Consider the following 21531-nt stretch of genomic DNA (forward strand, 5'->3'; position numbering starts at 1 on the left):
GATGTGGTCATGAAGTTATGGCCATCATGATGAGAAATCTCAAATCACACCCTGGGATAGTCTTCTATATTAAAAGGGCCTCCAAATCAGTGGGAGAATTTTTTTTTTTACTGCTTTTCAGAATTTACACCAATTATAGTGGATACTGTTTTACATTAGATGAATAAATTCTAATTTACCTCCAAGCCAAAACAACATCTAATATCAATGAAAATATAATTATTTTAAATACAGTGCAATTGATTAAAATATTCCAAATACAAGTTTTCTTACCGTAGTTGAGCTCTTTGAAATATTATTTGCACTGTTCTTGATCCTAGTAGATCTGCGGGGTTCTTCTTTCTTGGACTCTTGTTCTACTTTTTTAGTTTTTACCTTTTCCTTTGGCTTTATGGTTGGGTTAGAGCTTACATCAGCATCAAGTACTTCACTGCATACTTTTTTGTCTTCATTTTCAGCTCTCCGGTCAGAAAGATTGTGAATTTTGGGGCATGTCTCTCCTATAGAACTGGTTTGTACATCATTGATGGAGAGATCAGCGTTGTTTTGATCAAGGAATCCATCGCCTGATTTTGATACTTCACTGGATACGTGGTCCATGTCAGATTCAATTTCTGATTCTCTTTCCATTTCAGAAATTTTCAGCTTATTCATTGTTGTAATTTTTTTGTCAGGCTCTGGTTTTATTTTCGACAATTTCTTTCTAATACAATCATCTTTCTTTTTGGTAAGATTTCTACAGGCAGCGACACTGCCCTTTGCAGCATTACTCCCTTCCCCAGGGCACCCAGAAGGACTGATTGCAAGTGGCACAATTTCACTCATTTCTTGAATTTTCATTTCCAAAACCTCACAAGGATATTCATTGCTTTTATCACAGCTCTTCAGATTATCTGGTCCAATGTTACATTCTGATAGTGGAGATCCGATTTCAAAATTGATGGCTATTGGGCAGCATCTGTCTTCATCATCATTCTGTGTTCCAGTAGCACTAATTTCCATGTCATCTATTTCAAAAAGTAAAGTAAAATTTTAATTGACATACATTTGTACAACATGTTTCCTCTCCTTTAATGTTTTTGCCATCTTCTTGATACTCTTTTGAAGATTCCTGAAAAAAATTCCCACAGCAATTAGTAGAATTTCCGGAAGAATTTAAGTAACCATTGCTAATTCATGAATATAGGTAAGTATGCTTATAGCCGTTTTCAACTTGTGACACATCACAGACCAGCTTTACAATCTCCCCTCAATTCTCTTTATAACAGAGATCACGAGCACAAAGAATTACAAACGCAAATTTCCCCTCCTGCTAATCTAGATTCTGAAATTAAGTTGACAACTCAACGACTGCCCTGGCTGAGAGTGCCAAGCTACAAAGCAAAAAGGTTTAATCCACCATGCCAACTGATCAATAGAGTCAAAGAGTTAATTATTTAAATGCTAAAGTGATTACAAATGAATCATAGTATGGTACAATTTCAGTTTCTAACATTTTTTCCTTAATGCAGAGTGCTAGAAAATTTAAATTTTACAATTTACTAACCATCCTATGAGATCCTTCTTACAATCACCTCTACTAAAATGCCCTGAATTGAACTACTTAATATCCCCAGGATTTCTTCAGCATCTTCAACAACCACCTCTGCCACCCCATGAAAATTTAATTCTCCTCAGCCAGTCTGGTTTGTACACTGCTCACCTGTCTGACTACAGAAAGATGCGCAGTATCAGTCTGAACTCAGTTTTTGATTTTGTCCCACCAACTATGAGATGTCTCAATATTTAAAATCAGTGTTCAATTGTTCACAACATTATCTTAGAAATTAGTCTTAAAGATTTAGACATGAAAGGTCTAAATAATGGAATAAAAAAATAAAAGCACAGAAATGTCAATTTGGCTAACTGAGCCCAAGATATTATTAGCTCCAGATAATCTCATTTTGCTCATCTTGTATACTCATTCATAAAGAAATTTTCCCTATGGTTACAAACTGATTAAAACAAACACTGTGGATTCCGGTTAATTGGGACACATCGGGACTAGTACATTTTGGCCCAATTAAGCAGCTGCCCCATTTAACCAAAGTTTCATGGAAATAATTAAAAAAAATAAAATAAGTCAAGCTATCGTTTAACTGAGTAACCATTTATGTACTTAAATGAAATATAGAATAAATTAGAACACTAACAATGCATTTGCAGTGTTATAAAACTGTATATTAGTTCCTGATAGTTATTGACAGAGGAATTCATCTGGTATATATTGTCATCTTCTTTTGATTAACTGTAAATGAACAAGATCAGCAAGACACCTAGTACAGATAATGGACAACCTTCATACAATGCTTTCAACAATTGTATCCTCCAAGTCTTCAGTTTCATTGTAACATTCATATTGATTGTCAATACCTTCAAATTCTTTGTAGTTCCTAACTTGCTGAAGTAGTGAAATAGTTTCATTTTCATTCCCGGCCGTTTCTGGCATCTCCAAGTCTGTACGCTTGAAACCATGATGAGCAAAACAGTTCTGAATTGTCTTACTGTTAATTTGTCATCAACTATCAGTGAGAAAAATCACTGCTATTTGAACACACACACACAACTGATGCTATATAAAAACTGTTCACTCTAAGTATAGTGTGTCTAACAGCCACACAAGTGCATGTGACTGACGCTAGTTAGAAGCTGTTCGGCAACAACCTCCTGTCCCAGTTAAGTAGCATAGCTCCCCAAATAAGCAAAGAGAATCCCAGTTATTTTCTCAATTAGCTTTCATTCTTTAAGAGTTGTCCCCAATAATTGGCTGTCCTGATTAACCAATGACCCAATTAACTGGACTCCACTGTATAATGGTTTAACAGGAGTCAACATCTCACCACCTCCTTACAAATGTTCGCTTAAATGGATAATGCATCAGGCACTGTATATCAGACCTATGAAACAGACTTGCTGTAACTTCTCTACAGTAGCTTTGAGATGCTACTATTATTCTTATGCACAAGTCCTCTGGCAGGTTGTAAAATGAAAACAAAGTAGCTCTGGCATTGTCAAAATACACATAATCTAGATATGCGCCTGAGCTCCCAACAGAGCAATTAGCCATAAAAAAAGACTTAAAACAATCTTACTCACTTTCCAATTTTGTTTGCAGTTTAATTGATATGCTACCACCATGGTCATTCACAGGGCTGCATCCATGGCAAGCCACAGCAGTGGAAGCGCTCTAAATAAAAAAGGTTACATCGATGTTTCTTTTTACTGATTCAATACATTGAGAAACATTTTTAGACATTTAGCATCATATAACCTAGAATGTAGAGTAAATTAAAAGTTTCCAAGTCTTTACAACTCGCAAGAGTACAACAATACGGAAATATTTGAATGTGGTACACCGGAAATTACTGTTAAATTAGCTCTATTGCAAATAATATCTGAAACTAAGGTCTTCTATATTTTTACTATGCATTACTTTTGCTCAGTATGCTGGGGCCACTCTGAGCATTCGTTTGTCTGTCTCTTTATTGATGCATCCCACACTGACCTGTATATGGCCTTCTACACTACTCCAATGAAGTCCAACATTAAGAGGGACAGCCATTCCATCAGGGTAATATCAAATTCGACGATTTCAGGTAACTCTTCTTTGCATTTGTATCAGAACTATCCAGTTCTGGCAAAAGGATATCCATCTGTAATATTAACTGAGTTTTTCCATTTCACCACCCTGCTTGGTCTGCTGAGCATTCCCCTTTTGCACTGACCTGTATTTGGCAGCGTTTACATATCCCTTTGCTACCTCTTCTTTTAACTGCCCTCATTAATCAACCAGATGTCTCCATAAACAGTGGAGTCACCTCCACAACCCTGGCCTCACTCTACCACATTCCCATTGTCTCATCCCTCTGCCTAAAAATCACTTATTGTTAAGCTTGGTTCTGATGAAGGTAGTTAAAATGAAATATTAACTCTTTTTCTTTCCACAGCCGCTAACCGTCCGACTGTTTCCGACATTTCACTATTTCTATTTCAGATTTTGGCGGGCTGCAATGGTCGCAAGCGGTCACCGTTTTTTAAAAGAGCTCGGGGCCTATCGGGACTTTTTGGCAGGCTGCAATCATAATCTCCTAGGCACTCAGCAAAGGCAAATAAAAAGAAACGAGGAGCAAGCGGAGCGACCATTGTTGGAGTGGACAGTGTTAGAGCAGTCTGGCTTGGGCCAGAACAGGCAGAGGCTCTAAGAAAATTTTATGGTAAGGCTCTTTCCTCTCTTTCTTTGTCTAATAGTACTTAACTAGTGTGGTGAGAATAGGTTCAGGGTTAGTGTTATGCTCTTTGTGAGAGATGTGGGAAATCTGGGCGACCTCCAGTCTCCCTGATAACTACATGCATAAATTCATTGAGGTGTTACTCTTTAAAAACTGTATTAAGGAACAGGAGCTGCAGCATGAAGATCGTTGGCACATATAGAGAATGAGGAGGTGATAGATAGGAGCTACAGGGAGGTAGTCACCCCTAGTTGCAGGAGGCAGGTAGTTGGTGATTGTCATGAAAGGGAAAGGTGATGGGCAGCCAGTGCAGAGTACCCCTGTGGCCATTTCCCTTCAATAATAAGTATTCCACTTTGTATACTGTTGGAGGTGGGGGAAGGGATTTACCCAGCCCCCGGGGGCGGGGGGCGGGAGCTGCAGTGACTGGTTATCTGGCACTAAGTCTGGCCTTGTGGCTCAGAAGGGAAGGGGGAAGAAGAGGACTGCAGTATTGATAGGAGGTTCCACAGATGGAAGAGTAAACAGGAGATTCTGTGGACATGAAACGGACACCCGAATGGTATATTGACTCCCTGAAGCCACAATCGGGGATGTCTCAGATTGGGTCCACAACATTCTGAAGGGGGAGATGAGTAGCCAGAAGTTGTACATACTGGTACTAATAAAATAGGTAGGAAAAGAGAAGAGGTCCAGAAGAAAGAATATAGGAAGTTAGGTAGAAAACTGAAAAGCAGGACTCCAAGGTAGTAATCTCTAGATTCTTGCCTGTGTCACAAGCCAATGCATGTACTAAGGAATTGATGCAGTGGGCAGGGTTTTAGATTTCTGGATCACTGGGATCTCTTCTGGGGAAGGCATGACCTGTACAAAAAGGACAGGAACCCAACAGGGCAGAGCAATATCCTCGCAGACAGGTTTGCCAGAACTGTTGAGGTGGTTTTAAATTATTTTGGCAAAAGAACAGGAATCAGAGTGATAGGACTGAGGACAGTTGATACTCAAGTACATAGATAATGTATGTAGTGAGACTGTGAGGAAGGAGAGGCAAAATTGCAGTGAGTGGGATGAGTTGGGGGCATGGGGGCAAAAATCGAAAAGTGTGATGAACATAAATCTTAAGGTGTTATGTGAATGCACACAGTATACAGATAAAGGTAGATGATCTTCTAATGCAGTTAGAGATTGGCAGGTATGACATTGTGGGCATCTCCAGGTTATGGCTAAAATAAGATCATAACTGGGAGTTTAACATCCAAGAATAGATAGGCAAGCAGACAGAGGGTAGGGGGAGGCCCGGTTGGTAAGAAAAGAAATCAAAACCTCAGAGAGAGGTGACATAGGATCGGAAGATACAGAATCTCTGCGGGTAGTTAAGACACTGCAAGGGAAAGAGACCTGATGGGAATTATATACAGGCCTCTGAACAGTGGTCAGGATATGGGATACAAATTACAACGCAAGATAGAAAATTTTCTGTCATGTAACAAGTGCAATGTTACGGTCATCATGGGGGATTTCAATATGCAGATAGATTGGGAAAATCAGGTTGGTGCTGGATCCCAAGGGAGGAAATTTGTAGAATGCCTATGAGATGCCTTTTTGAGCAGCTTGTGGTTGATCCTACTAGGGCAAAGGCATTTCTGGATGAGGTGTTGTGTCATGAACCAGATTTGATTAGAGAGCTTAAGGTAAATGAATCCTTTAAAGGTAGTGATCAAAATATGATAGAATTCACCCTGCAGTTTAAGAAGGCAAAGCTAAAATCAGATATATCAGTATTACAGTAGAGTAATTACAGAGGCACGAGAGGAGCTGCTCAAAGTTGACTGGAAGAAGACATTAGCATGGATGATGCTTACATCAATGGCCGTAGGTTCTGTGTGCAATTCAGAAGGAACAAGATAGATACAACCCAAAGATGAAGAAGTATTCCAAAGGGAGGATGACACAGCTGAAGCTGACAAGTCAAAGATGGCATAAAAGCAAAAGAGAGGGCATATAATATAGCAAAAATTAGTGGGAAGTTAAGAGGATTTGAAAGCTTTCAAAAAAAAAAACAATGGCAACTGAAAAAAGCCATAAGGAGAGAAAAGATTGAATATAAAGATAAGCTAGCCAATAACATCAAAGAGGATACCAAAAGGTGTTCCAGATATATAGAGTAAAAGAGAGGCAAGAGTGGATACTAGACCGCTGGAAAATTATGCTGGAGGGATAGCAATGGGTCACAATGAAATAGCAGAGGAACTTCAGTATCTTGTGTCAGTCTTCACTATGGAAGACACTAGTAGTATGCCAGAAATTTAGAGTGTGTCAGGGGTAGAAGTGCTATTACTGAGGAGAAGATGAAAGGTCTAAAGGTAGGCAAGTCACCTGGACAAAATGGACTATACCCCAGGATTTTGAAGGTGGTAGCTGGAGAGATTGTGGAGGTATTAATGATCTTTCAAGAATCACTAGATTCTGGAATGGTTCGGGAGGATTGGACAATTGCAATGTCAATTCACTCTTTCAGAAGGGAGGGAAGCAGAAGGAAAGGAAATTATGGGTCAGTTAACTTGACTTCAGTGGTTGGGAAGATGTTGGAGCCCACTGTTAAGGATAAGGTTTCAGGGTACTTGGAGGCACATTGTGAAATAGTAGGACAAAGTCAGCATGGTTTCCTTAAGGGGAAATTTTTCCTGTTGGAATTATTTGAGGAAATAACAAGCAGGATAGACAAAGAAGAGTCAGTGGATGTTGTGTACTTGGAATTTTAGAAGGCCTTTGATACGGTGCTTATGAGGCTGCTTAATAAGGTAACAGGTATCTTTCCAGCATGGATAGGAGTGTAGCTGACCTGCAAGAGGCAAAGAGTGGGTAAAAGGAGGCCTTTTCTGATTGGCTGCCAGTAACTAATGACGTTCCGCAGGAGTCAGTGTTAGGACCACTTCTTTTCATGTCATATATCAATGATTTGGATGACTGAATTGTTGGCTTTGTGGCCAAGTTGCGGATGATACAAAGATAGGTGGAGGGGCAGGTAGTGTTGAGGAAGCAGGAAGTCTGCAAGTAGAGACAGACAGATTGGGCAAATGGGCAAATAAGTAGCGATGGATTATTGTGTAGGGAAGTGTATGGTCATGCACTTGGTAGAAAGAATAAAAGTGTAGACTATTTTCTAAACAGGGATATTATTGAAAATCAGAGGTGCAAAGGGTATCGTCAAGCAGGATTCCCTAAAGGTTAACTTACAGGTGGTAAGGAAGGCAAATGCAATGTTAGCATTCATTTTGAGAGGACTAGAATATGAAAGTAAGAATGTAGTGCTGAGGCTTTAGTCAGACTGCACTTGGACTATTGTGAGCAGTTTTCGTTCCCTTACCTAAGAAAAGATATGCTGGCATTGGAGAGGTTCCAGAGGAGGTGCACAAAAATGATTTAGAGAATGAATTAACTTGAACACTTTAAAGGGAGACATTAAATCCACTGAGAGACACAAATACAGTTTGAAAGGACAAACTGTAAGAAGTAGGAACTTGGAAAATTATCACTGTGTTTTAGACAGAATACTGCGGCATTAGATTTTTATTTACATTCAGATTTCTGGGCCATTGACTTATAATGAAGGCAAAATGCTTCTATTACTTAAAGGATTTTAAAGATTAAAGATTACCTTTATTTGTCACATGTACACTAAAACATTGAAACAGACAGTGAAATATGCTGCTTGTGTCAAGATATATCAGCAAGGTTTGGGGGTAGCCCTCAAGGTCACCAACATAGCGCCCACAACTCACTAACCCTAACTTTGCAGTGTAGGAGGAAACAGAGCACTCAATGAGAAAACCCACATGACCACAGGGGGAAGATACAAACTCCTTACAGACAGCACAGGAATCAAACCCGGAACACTGGCACCGTAAAGTGATTACGCTAACCGCTACACTACTGTGCCACTCTACGTAGGGACGTCAAACTTTAGCTCGAAGGTTCCAAACTGCTAGACATGCTTTTGACCACACAGGACTTAACCAAATTATGCAATGAATCAATTGGAACAGGTAATGCTCATTTCAAAAAGACATGTAAAAGTTGACCCAGTTATACTGTTACCAAGATTTCGGTCTTGTGTGTGGATAATGATGGTTATACATAAGTAGCTTTGGGTCCAGCTATATAATGATTGGTACATCTCCAGAGTATAGGACTGTAGGACGACTAACGAGAATGAATAAATGGCTTTAATTGATTACCTCACTTAGAAATATTCAGTAAACAGTAAAAATAGATGGAGAGAAAAAAATACAGCAGAAAAATATGGTCCTGACCACTGCATGAATGATTGCGTTGACTGCTGTACAACTGTAAAGTATCAAATAGAAGTGGATCGATCACCATTTTGCGTGAGTATTATGAAATGACTGAAGTAAGCAATGTAACCTCCAGTGCTTGACGGCATTGCATTGGACACCACACCCAAGCAGCACGACAGTCAGCAAAGCAAGCAGAATGTTGAAACAAAAACAGATAATAATCTGATGTGTTCTGGACATACCATGCTCTAAATATCATAAGTGAAAAATCAAAAACTGTAAGTGCAGGAAATTGAAATTTAAAAAAAACAGAAAATAGTGGGAAGGTTCATCAGTTTAGATGAGGGGTCTTCAGTAGCTCTGTTTCTCTGTCCACAGTTGCTGCCGAGTTGTGAATGCTTCCAGCAATTTCTGTTTTTATTTCAAGCACTGTATTTCATCTTGATTAGTTAACTATAAGGCAATGTGAAATTGTGGTGGCAGTTCAGATAAAAATCATGAGATTCACATCAGAGTAGAACTATGATGCAAACGGAACTAATTTCAACTCATTAAATTGACAGGGTTTTTTAAATTCAATTTTCAAATTTGATTACATAGAATAATATCTACTCTCCCCCCTCCCCTTAACCCTTCCCCCCGTAACATAACCCTACCTAAAAAAAAAAGACTGCTTGGATATTGGAAGGTCTCCACGTGCTCCATGGGATTCAAAATAAATTTAATATATGTATTTGTTTCTTTCCCCAGAGGACCAACATCTTTATCATCGGAGCACCTATAGATACAATTCTATCTTTTGTAAGTAAGGGCACGTTTAAATTTACCAGAGTGGCACAGTAGCACAATGCTTTACAGTACAGACGACTAGGGTTCAATGCCTGCCACTCATGAGTTTGTACATTCTCCCCATGACCATGTGGGCCTCCTCCGGGTGCTCCGGTTTCTGCCCACAGTCCAAAGACGTACCGACTGGTTGGTAGGTTAAATGATCCTTGTAAATTGTCCCGTGATTAGGCTAGGGTTAAATCAGGGGAATGCAGAGCAATGTAGCTTAATGGGCTGGAAAGGCCTGTTCCGTGAGATAGATAGATAAGTAAAATAAATAAGATAAATTGACCTTGCTAGGCTTTATTGTAGGCACTCAATCCAGTGAACAGGAAATGCATCAAAGTACTTTAAATTAATCTAAAGCAGTACAACAGAGGGTAAATTGACAAATAAAAGGCAATTGCTCAGAAACAGCTTTTTGGGTGAAATGGTGGAAGTAAAAACTCTGGAAAGAAGTTGGATGTGGTCAGAGACTCTCTCTCAACTAGGGCCATCGAGCATTAAAAAACGAAATTCAAGTTAATCAAAGTTTTCATGACATTGCTTAAACAATAGCAGCTCTCTATTAATAATGAAACAATGAAAAATGCTTTATCTTCTAAATTTGAATGGCCCAATGGGGAAAAAACATTTGCATCTATAATTCAAACGCTTTTATAATTCTAATATTCTACTTTAATTTTTTCTTCATATTTATGGTTATGCAATTAGAAGAAATTACCTGCTGGGAAATTTTGTCCTTCAAGGAGACAGTTGAAATTCAGGATGCATTCTTCATGACTTTTTTTTTGACTATTCTTTTTTAGGTTTAGAAGATAATGGGCAGCATTTGTCAAAATGTCTTATGTGCTCTCCCAGCAGACAAGAGATCTAATGATGTTCTCTTGCATTAAAGGAAAGGAGTACTGTATGTTGTAACCAAGACTACAAGCAACTGGTTTTCAGTTACATTCATACGTTAGTGATATGTAGGCCAAGGCTAAAGAGACTCAGGCTCGTCTTCAGAAAATCGACTCACCCAATGCACTTTGTCCTAGAGATTTATTAGACAAAAGTGCTAAAGTTGAGATATTTACTCACTTTTAAATCACATACTACTTATTATATGATTATTGCAAGATTGTTATATGATGGAAGCAAGATTAGACAGAGGGGCAATCAAAAATGAGCCTATTTTATTTTGTCTTTGATCATAATCACCTCTACAATGGAATCTCAAAAATGTAGCCCACAAATTATGAGTGTACTGGGCATTAGCTTATCATGTTTTGAGCTCAAATTTTGCTGATACGAAAACAGTCATTTAGCATCTTTCTAACCAGGCTCTTTCCAGCATCTGACCAGATCCAGCTCCTGTTTCCTTAGGCCAGTAAGTAAATCAGACAAGTCCTGATTGTCATTAAAGGCGAACCACAAGTGTGCTCAGTGACAGACAGATTGATGACATGGAAGGAAGAACTTATCTTCACCTCTGTAGTATATTGCTACCACCAATTCTCCCTCAGCTCCACTCTGGCTCTGCCTTCCTGCTAACAACGAAGAGGGGCAGGGTGCAAAAGTGAAGCAGGCAACAATATGCATTGCTCAGGAACCTTATGCAACTGAATAGCAGGTCGGGGCTTACAACATGGAGGAACATACAGTACTGTGCAAAAGACTTAGGCTGCCACAATAAAAAACATTACATTTGTGAGTGATGATAAACCTGATTCTGAGATGGGTCTCTGTTGTGGACTGAGAGTCGGAAAGCTGCAAGGAGAGGGGAATCATGGTTGGGTAAAGAGGAAGGGAGAATAGAGGGAGCAAGAAGCACATAAGAGACATTCTGTACTGATCAATAAACCAATTGTCTGGAATCAAATGACCTTGCTTGGTGTCTCAGGGCTGGGTATGTTTGCACCCATGCCACCCCCTGCCCCTGGCACTCCTTCTCTCTCACCTATCCCACACCCCTCCCATGGTGCTCCACCCTCACCGTTCCCAACATCTTTTGCTCCTGCCAGGTTTATAAACTCACTCTCCGCTCCACAAAGACAAATGCAGTAGTGTGCATTCATTGGATTGATTTTGATATTTTTAAATCCTTAACATGTATAATCACATGCTATCAAGAAATCACTCATCTTAATTTCATGCAGGTCAATAATCTCAGTTAAAATTTTGTCATAACACTTCAGTTATGATGTTACAGCTGTATATTGAAGTGGATATAAGATCATGGAGCTTCTGCAGGCAGATCTTAGGGTTACAAAGCAAAAAAAAAAACCGCACATAACATTTTGACAATGGCCTAACGAATGAACAGAATGCTGCTGAATACCTTTGAGCTTTATGTTAAACCAAGTAGGATCCCACTTGCTAAATCAATCTGAACTCCACAACACATTTCAATTTACGTGATAAATAAACGAATGTGAACATAAATGAACAGGGAATATAGAAATAAAAATAAATAACAAAAGCAGGTAGGTTTACCTCTTCCTCTTCCAAACCAATTTGGGCTTTTGATCTTTGTTTCAGAGCAGACGGAGGACTATCACTGAAAGTTAACTTCTGGTGTGCTGGTGATTCCCCTTTGCGTAAAGGGGTATTGGATGGTAACCTTTCATCAAACAGCTCAGGACTCAGCGCTTCACCAAAGGTCACTTTTTTCTTCTGTAGTGGTTTACGGCAGCTCGTAGACAGAATAGACTTTTGCTCCTTTGAACCTAAAATTACAAAAACTTCAACAATATTTTCTTTCCCTAAACAGACCATACTACTGTAAATTATGATATCAAAAGCACGCAAGACTGATAAGAAAGAACAATTATTAAACAGAAAGAGTGGAAATTCTGCCATTTGTAGGAATTAAGGTATGAGCATACTGTTGGACTTTTGAGATATAATAAGCTCATTTGCTTGCAGGTACATAAATTGGATGCTTGTAACCCAGGAACGGTCTGTAATTTTACATTCTGTCATTTGATTTGGTTTTCAGCACTTTGAGTCACTGGTGATGTAATGCAGCATAAATCTAAAAGCAGTGGCATCAGAAAGTGGATAAAATCAAAATAATGAAGTACACCCCCATGTTACCGGGGGTGCGGGAAATATGCATTCCGGGAAAACTATCTGTACTGCGATCCTTCCCAAGGCAAAGCTGCTTTATCTGCACATGCATTAAAAAATAAAAAAAAAATTATGGTTTATATACTCCCCCTGTCCGATTCCGTAAGAGTGAATTTTATTCTATATCAAAATTCTTACTTCTGATTTGAGTATTTTGTAAATGCAGATGTCTTTAATCTGAACATCCCTAACATAGGCGTGGGTGTGAAATCATATCTGTCAACTTATACTTGCAAAATGGAGTTTCAGCATCTGGGTGATTATCAGATACTTTGTCAAAGGATGGAGTTAGGAGGTTGTTGGACTGGTGGTGGGAGTAGTGGTGAAGACAGCAAACTTCATTTTTTTTTCCTAAACTAGACCAAGAAAAACATGCACAGAAGTTACAGATCATTAACTACACAATCTCTTTTCTCCAGGTAGCTCAGGCTGTGGATGCCTTTATTAGTACCAATTTGAATTCAGCACAAATTGGAGATTTAACCCCATAGCATTAAACTGAGAGCTTATGTGATGCAGTGGATGGTACATTTACTAAATAAGTCAACAGTGGTTATCAGAAGGCATTTACTAACCACAGAATATTGGGACACAAATGCCTTTAATTGTATATTAACAATATCTACTAATGAATAGATACGCCTTTTACCTACTTGTTTGGGATAAACCTGGGAGATGTGGGAGCTCTGCTGTTGAAGATTTGTTCGCATCCTGCTCTGCAGCTTGAAATGTGTCCATGAATGCTGTAATCTTACTCTTCAGCACCAAAACTCTCTGGGATTCCTAATAAAAAGGCAATCAATCAATTGATATCGTCTTCTTCCCCCCCTCAGGTAAAAAGTCAACTTAAATGGAGGGTTGGGCGGTGCAGATTAATCACTGATTTTTTTATTCCACATTCATCAAGACAACATCAGTAACATAAGAAAATTAAGCATTCGCTAGTAATGTTTGTTACTCAAATATACCTGCATCTTTTGTTTGGCAATATAGCAAATAAGACTGTTAGTCTCTGGGGATCCTCGGGCTCCAACAGAAGATGCTCTTCGTGAGAATCTTTTTCTCCCCGCAGAGAACTTTCCTGGAACACATGTTTAGGAAAATATCAAATGCATCATCCATCTTGGACAGCCAGGTGAAGCTGGAATTTCACTTTGATGTATTATTTTGTACACTAAAACACCAAATATAGACTTTCAAATTTAAAGGTAAAAGGCATTGCAGGAGGAAATATTGCCTTCCAACTCACTGATAGTCAGTAACGTGGTGTAAGTTAAGGAGACATACCTTAGCAAGACACTTCAGAAGTTAGAAAAGATCTCCAAATGATAATGCAAATTGCAGATAGTGTTCCAGTAGTGCTGACAGAAGCAGCGATCAAATAATCACCATTCCCAGTTTGTAATCTTCTTAGTTTTTATAATCCTTAAATTTAATAATGGAAATTTGGTGGTGCTGTGGTTGTTGACAACAAACTAAGGGCAATTATCTCTGAGGTATAGTCTGTTATGGCTTGCCTCCAAAGAACACTCTGCAGTGGAGGGCTTGCTGATTAAAAACATTTTCACCTGCATTTTCATCTTGATGGATATACAAGTGCATTATTTACAGCTTATATTCTCTTTAAATAATTAATCAAGTGATTATTTCCTCCATATCATTTAGGAAAATACAACAATGTTACTAATATAACATTACTTGGGTGGCAGGGTGGAGATATGACTCTACTAAAGGAGGTGTAAGGCGTTACTTCCCTCCACTAACCTGCGGGTGACCCAATCACCTTCTTGCTCCCCACCTCCCTGCTGATCCGGGGCACATGAAGCCATGGGAGCAGATGGTGGATGGTGGTGTGCAGATCACAAATCCTAGTTTTTCAACCACTGACGCCAGGCATTCAATTTCTGAAGAGTACTGATAATGGCTGGGGTCACTCGTCTTGTAAAGATACTGCCCAGAAGGCGGCAATGGTAAACCACTTCTATAGAAAAATTTGCCAAGAGCAGTCACGGTCAAGACCATGATCAGCCATGTTATACGACACAGTACATAATGTATGAGTGACTAGTGTGAAGATGGCAACTTTAGATGACTGCCGGTATTGTAATTTATTAATACCTAGAAACTCCATTCTTGGATTCACCTTAGAAGTTATCTAATGTACTCAGATTTCATGGATGGGTGACTGCCTTCTGAAAAATGCTCCCGTTGGCATTAAAACCAGTTAAAAAAAACACCATTAAAATAAAAGCATTACTCCTTTTGTTGTTTATAACGCTGTAAAACAATAATTGTAAATATTAAGAGTAAAGAACCTTTGGGTACAAGTGACTTTAGTAAAAACTATTTTCCAGTTTTTGAGAGGGCATCAAATTTACTCCTATAGTCACATCATATGGCACATTTGGTGATAACAATTTAATAATTAGCAGTAAGATTTCACACTTAATTGCAGAAACACAAACTGCCTATTTACGCATTTTGCTTGTTTGTTTATGTATTTATTTTACGGCATGGTAACAGGCCCTCACAGCCTAACGAACCTCCGCCACCCAGTCAGACCCAAGTGATCAATTAACCTACTAATCCATAGGTCTTTGGACTGTGGGAGGAAACCAGAACTCCCATAGGAAACCCACGCGGTCATGTGGAGAATGTGCAAACTCCTGATCAGGGGCACATGAAGTGGTCATGGGGAGAACGTGCAAACTCCTGACAGACAATTAACTGCCTTGAAATGTTAGTTAATGAGTAGGCAGATAACCGTCCCCCAATCATAATTATTTATACCTAATCCTTCTTTTATATTTCATGTTTAATTTTAAGAACTTGATTTAATTTTGTGTCTACCTTCAAGAGTCTGACAAGAAGGGGTTCATTCATCCAGTTACACATGGGCATATAATTAAGGATATCTCATATCCCATCCAGGTAGACTCCAACCTAATGGCATAAACAATGATTTCACTTCCCAGTTATTTTTTTTCTCCCCCCTCCATCCCTCTTCATCTATTCCCCAGAGTGACCTCCTACTTCTACTCCTCATCTGCCCGTCGCCTCCCTCTGGTGCCCCTCCTTCTTCCATGGTCCACTCTCCTCTCCTATTAGATTCCTTCTTCTCCAGCCCTTTATTTTCCCTACCCACCTGGCTTCACATATCATCTTCTAGCTAGTTCTCCTTCCACTCCCGCTACCCTATTATTCTGCAGTCTTCTCCTTTTCTTTCCAGTCCTGATGAAGGGTCTCGTCCTGAAACGTTGACTGTTTATTCATTTCCATAGATGCTGCCTGACCTGCTGAGCTCCTCCAGCATTTTGTGCGTGAAACTCAGAATTAATCTTTGACTGGATGATACATGACAGTACAGTGGATATATTACTTATGGAGCACAGATGGCTGGTAAACTTCAATTACTCTTAAACAAGGAGCATTAGAGATAGAATTCAAGGGACTTCCGAGATTTCTTTATCCTCATTGTTTATCTGTCTGAATCAAAAGTCCTGAAGTGATGCTATAGTGTACAATGGTTGAATAAAAGTGCTTCAAATATGGAATTCATTGACATAGACGGCTGTAAAGGCCAAGTCATTAGGTATATTTAAAGCAGGTAGGTTTGATTGGTCAGGGTATCAAAGGGAGAAGGCAGGAAAATGGGATTGAGAGGGATAATAAATCAGCAATGATTTTATAGCCGAGCAGATTCAATGGGCTGAATGGCCTAATTATTCTGTCTTATGGTCTCTGTAAAATTTATTTCTTAGCACTAATTTATTTCATGTCCCAGTCCAGGTGAAAGGCAGAACAGGGAACCTTGCACTACAGACAACCTTACTCTCATCCCAAACCAGCACAGCACACAATCTGCCTCATGTTCATTTTGTACAAACATCACTTCCTGTTCGGAAGCTTTTATTTCCTGCTCGTGTTAACTTGGATTTCGAGAGAAAGACATCCATCTCCGTCCACTCTTTGTTTATCCTTGAAACAACAATGTCTTTGTTAATATTGGTAAATATTTACTAGATGCAATTTCAAGAAAAGATTAGGTTTATCTTTTATCATTGCCCCATGAGTGGGCACGTGGCCAAGTGGTTAAGGCATTGGACTATCGACCTGAGGGTTGTGAGTTCGAGCCCCAGCCGAGGAAACGTGCTCTGTGACGACACTGATGCGAGTGAAGACTTTCCAGGCGCAGATCCATGGTCTCGCAAGACTAACGGATGCCTTAGTATGCCTCATGAGTAAACTCTAGTCCGCAACATAACCATAGAAAGTTGCATGTATGTGTAACCTTGTTTAATGCTGATCATGAAAATAATCGATAATATTAGCATACTGAGGAATGCAACAACTCTCTATCGAACTTAATGTGTTTTACTTAACTTTCTGTAGTTTCACTGTTTTCTCATTAAAACCCCTGAAGAAAGCTTCCGGCTCGGGTGATATTTGAGGAGTTTAACTCCCTGTCTAGCTTTGTACACAATGCAATGCAATGCAAGGACAAGATCTGGTATTTTTCGCACTCTAGTTCTATGTTACACTACCTGCTGAATTCAGGTTAAACATTTCTTCTGTCATTTCCCAGTTGTCTGCAGCATTCACTAAGGTATCCAGTGAAGGGGAAGGTGCTTCTGTCACACAGGAGTTGGATTGTTCTTTGTCCATATTCATCAAGTAATCCCGATATCTGTTTGCAGTATTTTCTGAATCATTCTTGCTGATGGTAGCACAACCACTAGGTGTTGTTGGAAAGGAAGGAACAGTCGTAGATCCTACAGAAGAAAACAAAACAGTCAGTCACGGAGAATAAAGCAGTGCAGTACATGGACGACTTAAAAACCCTTGCCTGGGTGAAAGCAATCTAATATATTATGAAGGTTACAAAACAGAATTTGGGGATTATTTTCAAAGTTTAGTAACAGCTGCAATCAAACTACATATGTGCATAATAAAATCTGACTAGGGAGAGAAAAATTCCATTCAGATGTCATGCTGCTAAACACTAGTCTAATTTCTGCAAAAAGTGCATCTTTAGCAAAATTTGGTTTTAGAGAATAGAAATTTCATCTGTAACAAAATAACCTTTTCAATTCCATGCTAGGCACTTTAGCAGTGGCTACTTAGGTAAAGTATTAGACTGATGCCCATGGAAATGAATCAGCAAGTTCAAGATGTTAGGAAATTTATATAGATAATGGTTGCAGAATTTTCATCACTGTTTAACAATCACCATCTATCCCACCAGCTTATTGTGGAAATATATCTGCAACCTTGAAGTCTTCATGAATTTATCACTTTTGTAAAATTTAATGTGACAAAATGGAACCTTTGTGATCCCAGAGTACTTTGCTGGCCTAGATGGAGGCTTACAAGAAGTGTGTTTGTGTGTGTGCGCTCGCAGGCTTTGTAGCAAGGGATGTGTTTATAAAAGGGAATGTTTTAATTACAGAGAAAAACAGGACACAGCTGTCATGGGGGGAGGGGACAAGAAGCCTCAAAAGACAAATGGACTGATTAATGAAGACAAGGAAGGAATGCCATTGTGGGATGGAATGATCCGAAGACATGAAGCTGATGAATTACGGGACTTTGTAAATGTATAAGAATGGTTTGTTTTGAGTTGTAAGATTGAAGTTACCTTCCAACAATGTAACATATGGAGGTAGACCTTCCCTTGCAAGTAATAAACATACTTATAATTTGAACCGCTCTGAATTTGTTGTAGTTTGTTACTGTATATTAGAAGACCTAGCTGAACAGTACCACACTATCCACCTTTCATGAGGGCATTTTATATTTCAGCTGTCCACTTAGAGCTTCATCATATTGTCAGGATACATGCAAAAAGCACTGAGGATTATATATTACCTTCACTTTCCCAAGTAACAGGCTTACACGGAAATTGATCATTCAACGCTAGGTCTTTAGAATGCAAGTCCAGTCCTAAAGGTGCAGTAATTGACACATCCACATCTGTTGCTTTAAAGGATGCTTCTTGACAAATGGACTCTTGCTGTGATCCAGGCCGAGGGTTAGCTAGATTGTTGAGTTTCAACATTTTCCTTTCATCCAAAGTTTGCACAGTACCGTAACTATTATTTGCAAGTAACAGCTGTCTAGAAGCAAGCTTGTCAATTGTTTGATCTAGATTTTCAACTGATGGTAATTTTATTTCACATAAAGTTCCAGCTCTTGGTTTTCTTTTGCCTGCCAATCAAAAGGAAAATTGTTTCTAACAATTACAAACAAAAATTAATTGAATAGTTAGTTCAACAACCCTGATAACCTAACAGTAACTAAACCTTAAAGAAATTCTTCGCAGGGCATTGCACAAATACAAGCTTTTATTAATATGTTAAGAATATTAACAAGTTGGATTTTCTTCACACAACAAGAAAGACTTGCTGAAATAGTACATAGCTTTGTCAAGATGACATTTGGAGAACTGCCTGCAGTTCTGGACTTTATCCAGAAAAGGATGTGCTGGTACCCACAGTTCTAACACTCATGGTCCCAGAGAGAAAACACTCAAGAGGTAATTAAAGCCCCACACTCCTCAAGTACCTGTGCTTAAAAAGAGACTTTGAACGAAGTGGTACTGTTCTGGGGACCTGGTGCGAACTTTTGCCCTCCTCTATAAACAGCGTTACAATAGCAATATCCACATCACACAGCCAGGCACAGAAAAAAAAAAACACTCAGGAAACTTCCAGAAAATAGTATTGGTCTGCACGGTTGTTGTGATTGTTCAGCACTGAAATGTGGGGCTCACACTCAGCCCCACCCCCCAGCCTGTATATTTCTCTCTGGTAATGAATACTTTAGATGGTTATAAACATGAGAAGATCTACAGATGCTAGAAATCTCAAGCAATACACACAAAATGTTGAAGGAACTCAACAGGCCAAGCAGCATCTGTGGAAATGAATAAGCCGTCGACGTTTTGGGCTGAGACCCTTCTTCAGGACTGGAAAGGAAGGGGCAAGACACCAGATGGCCACTGTAGATAGATATCTGGGCTGGGAAGAAATGTACAACGAAATGAAGAGGGTGATAAGCAGTTTCCATCACTCCATAAGGAGCTGATGAGAGAAAACGTAGAATTTGGTCTTTCCATCAGTGCATGAGGCAGGAATTGCTGTCTCGGCCTGTCAAATACCAGACCTTGCAGGGAGTTTCTGCAGGGGCCTTCCATGGAAAGCTATGGGAGTATCACTGGAATCATGTCTTTGCAACGGGAGAATTAGATGGGCCAAGCCTTCAAAAAGGTACCAGCACAGTGTTGAATAGCACCAGAGAGGCAGGAGTTTGCACCAAACTATCAGCACGACAGTGCTGTCAGAGCTCATTTCTATGATCACTTTGTGTTGATCTCATTAGCTCTATTATTCCTGAGAACTAAGGGAGAGAGTCTAAGGTTTGAACCAATTAGGACTGATGAGAAATTTGTTTAGAGGACAGAATATCTTTGGAATTCTATTCCTTAAGGGGACATTGGATGCCCTTCGATGAATATATTTAATTAACTATAAGAACATTATATATCAGACATTAATGAAAGAGAATATGGGGACACTGTAGACTTCGAATGCATAATAACTAAGACAGTAAGTGCTGAATGGCTTACTCCTAACATAGATTCTTATGTCCTTACCAGGTACGTTCCTCCTTGGTCTTATTTCCTTCGATTGGAGAGAATCTTGCCATTCAAAATTCTTCGAAAGTAAAAATAGCAACACGCTTAAAAATATACTCCACAGCAACCAACTTCTACAACCAAATAACGCACGAGGATACAAATATCATCACCATTGTGTTTAACAATAAGCTCATGTTTTCACATGTTTACAATTGTAAATGTTACAAGCATGCAAGAAATAATTCAAAGTGAAGAAACTGAACACTTAGTGAATATTTACCTACTTATTACAGTGCAGGAGGCCATTCAGCCCATTCTGAACAGAAATAAGGTAATTAATACATGCTAGCATTTGTTCACGATTACACTACTCAAAAGGTCTGGTATGTAGCACAAAATATTGTACAAGAGTGGCCCTCAGAAATGATGTGTGTGTTTATCTGGCTTGCTAAGTAAACCCAAACTTGCTCTAATTCAAGCCATTGACACCTATGTTATTGCAATAAATGTACAATGTGTTTAGTGAATAGTGATAGATAGCCAATTTACTGCCCTGATACTCTGCAAAACATCAGAACATACTGTTTACTGACTGTGTAGAACGTTTCCGACTCAGCATATACCCAGGGTAGAACTACAAACCCTAAAAGTCATAGTCATAGTCATACTTTATTGATCCCGGGGGAAATTGGTTTTCATTACAGTTGCACCATAAATAATAAATAGTAATAGAATCATAAATAGTTAAATAGTAATATGTAAATTATGCCAGTAAATTATGCAATAAGTCCAGGACCAGCCTATCGGCTCAGGGTGTCTGACCCTCCAAGGGAGGAGTTGTAAAGTTTGATGGCCACAGGCAGGAATGACTTCCTATGACGCTCTGTGTTGCATCTCGGTGGAATGAGTCTCTGGCTGAATGTACTCCTGTGCCCACCCAGTACATTATGTAGTGGATGGGAGACATTGTCCAAGATGGCATGCAACTTGGACAGCATCCTCTTTTCAGACACCACCGTCAGAGAGTCCAGTTCCATCCCCACAACATCACTGGCCTTACGAATGAGTTTGTTGATTCTGTTGGTGTCTGCTACCCTCAGCCTGCTGCCCCAGCACACAACAGCAAACATGATAGCACTGGCCACCACAGGCTCGTAGAACATCCTCAGCATCGTCCGGCAGATGTTGAAGGACCTGCACCATGGTTATCCACAGACCCATCCTTTTCATAACGGCTCAGCCATCAAAATTCAATTTATTCTTTTAAAAATAAAAAAAATAACATACCTGTTCCACTACCAATTTGGCAGATCCCAAAGGTAAGTTTTCTAAATCTTCATCCTCAAACCTACACAAGAAGTTATACTTGTAAAATTAAAATAAA

The 21531-nt window shown here is 39.3% G+C and overlaps 1 protein-coding gene across 1 annotated transcript in view; it reads right to left on the reverse strand.

The window, feature by feature from the left end:
* The window catches only part of LOC140202339 (uncharacterized), a 54658-nt gene that overhangs the window by 10444 nt on the left and 22683 nt on the right, over nt 1–21531 (reverse strand). Inside the window, exons 4-12 of the mRNA XM_072267250.1 lie at nt 21435–21495; nt 20163–20223; nt 18377–18715; nt 17053–17280; nt 13477–13589; nt 13162–13291; nt 11873–12105; nt 3136–3226; nt 274–1007 (exon numbers count right to left, since the gene is read on the reverse strand). Of these exons, the coding sequence (XP_072123351.1) occupies nt 274–1007; nt 3136–3226; nt 11873–12105; nt 13162–13291; nt 13477–13589; nt 17053–17280; nt 18377–18715; nt 20163–20223; nt 21435–21495 (1990 nt within the window). The remainder of the gene's footprint in view (nt 1–273; nt 1008–3135; nt 3227–11872; nt 12106–13161; nt 13292–13476; nt 13590–17052; nt 17281–18376; nt 18716–20162; nt 20224–21434; nt 21496–21531) is intronic.

The sequence above is a fragment of the Mobula birostris genome, chromosome 8 (genome assembly GCF_030028105.1).
Source record: "Mobula birostris isolate sMobBir1 chromosome 8, sMobBir1.hap1, whole genome shotgun sequence".
Classification (NCBI taxonomy): Eukaryota; Metazoa; Chordata; class Chondrichthyes; order Myliobatiformes; family Myliobatidae; genus Mobula; species Mobula birostris.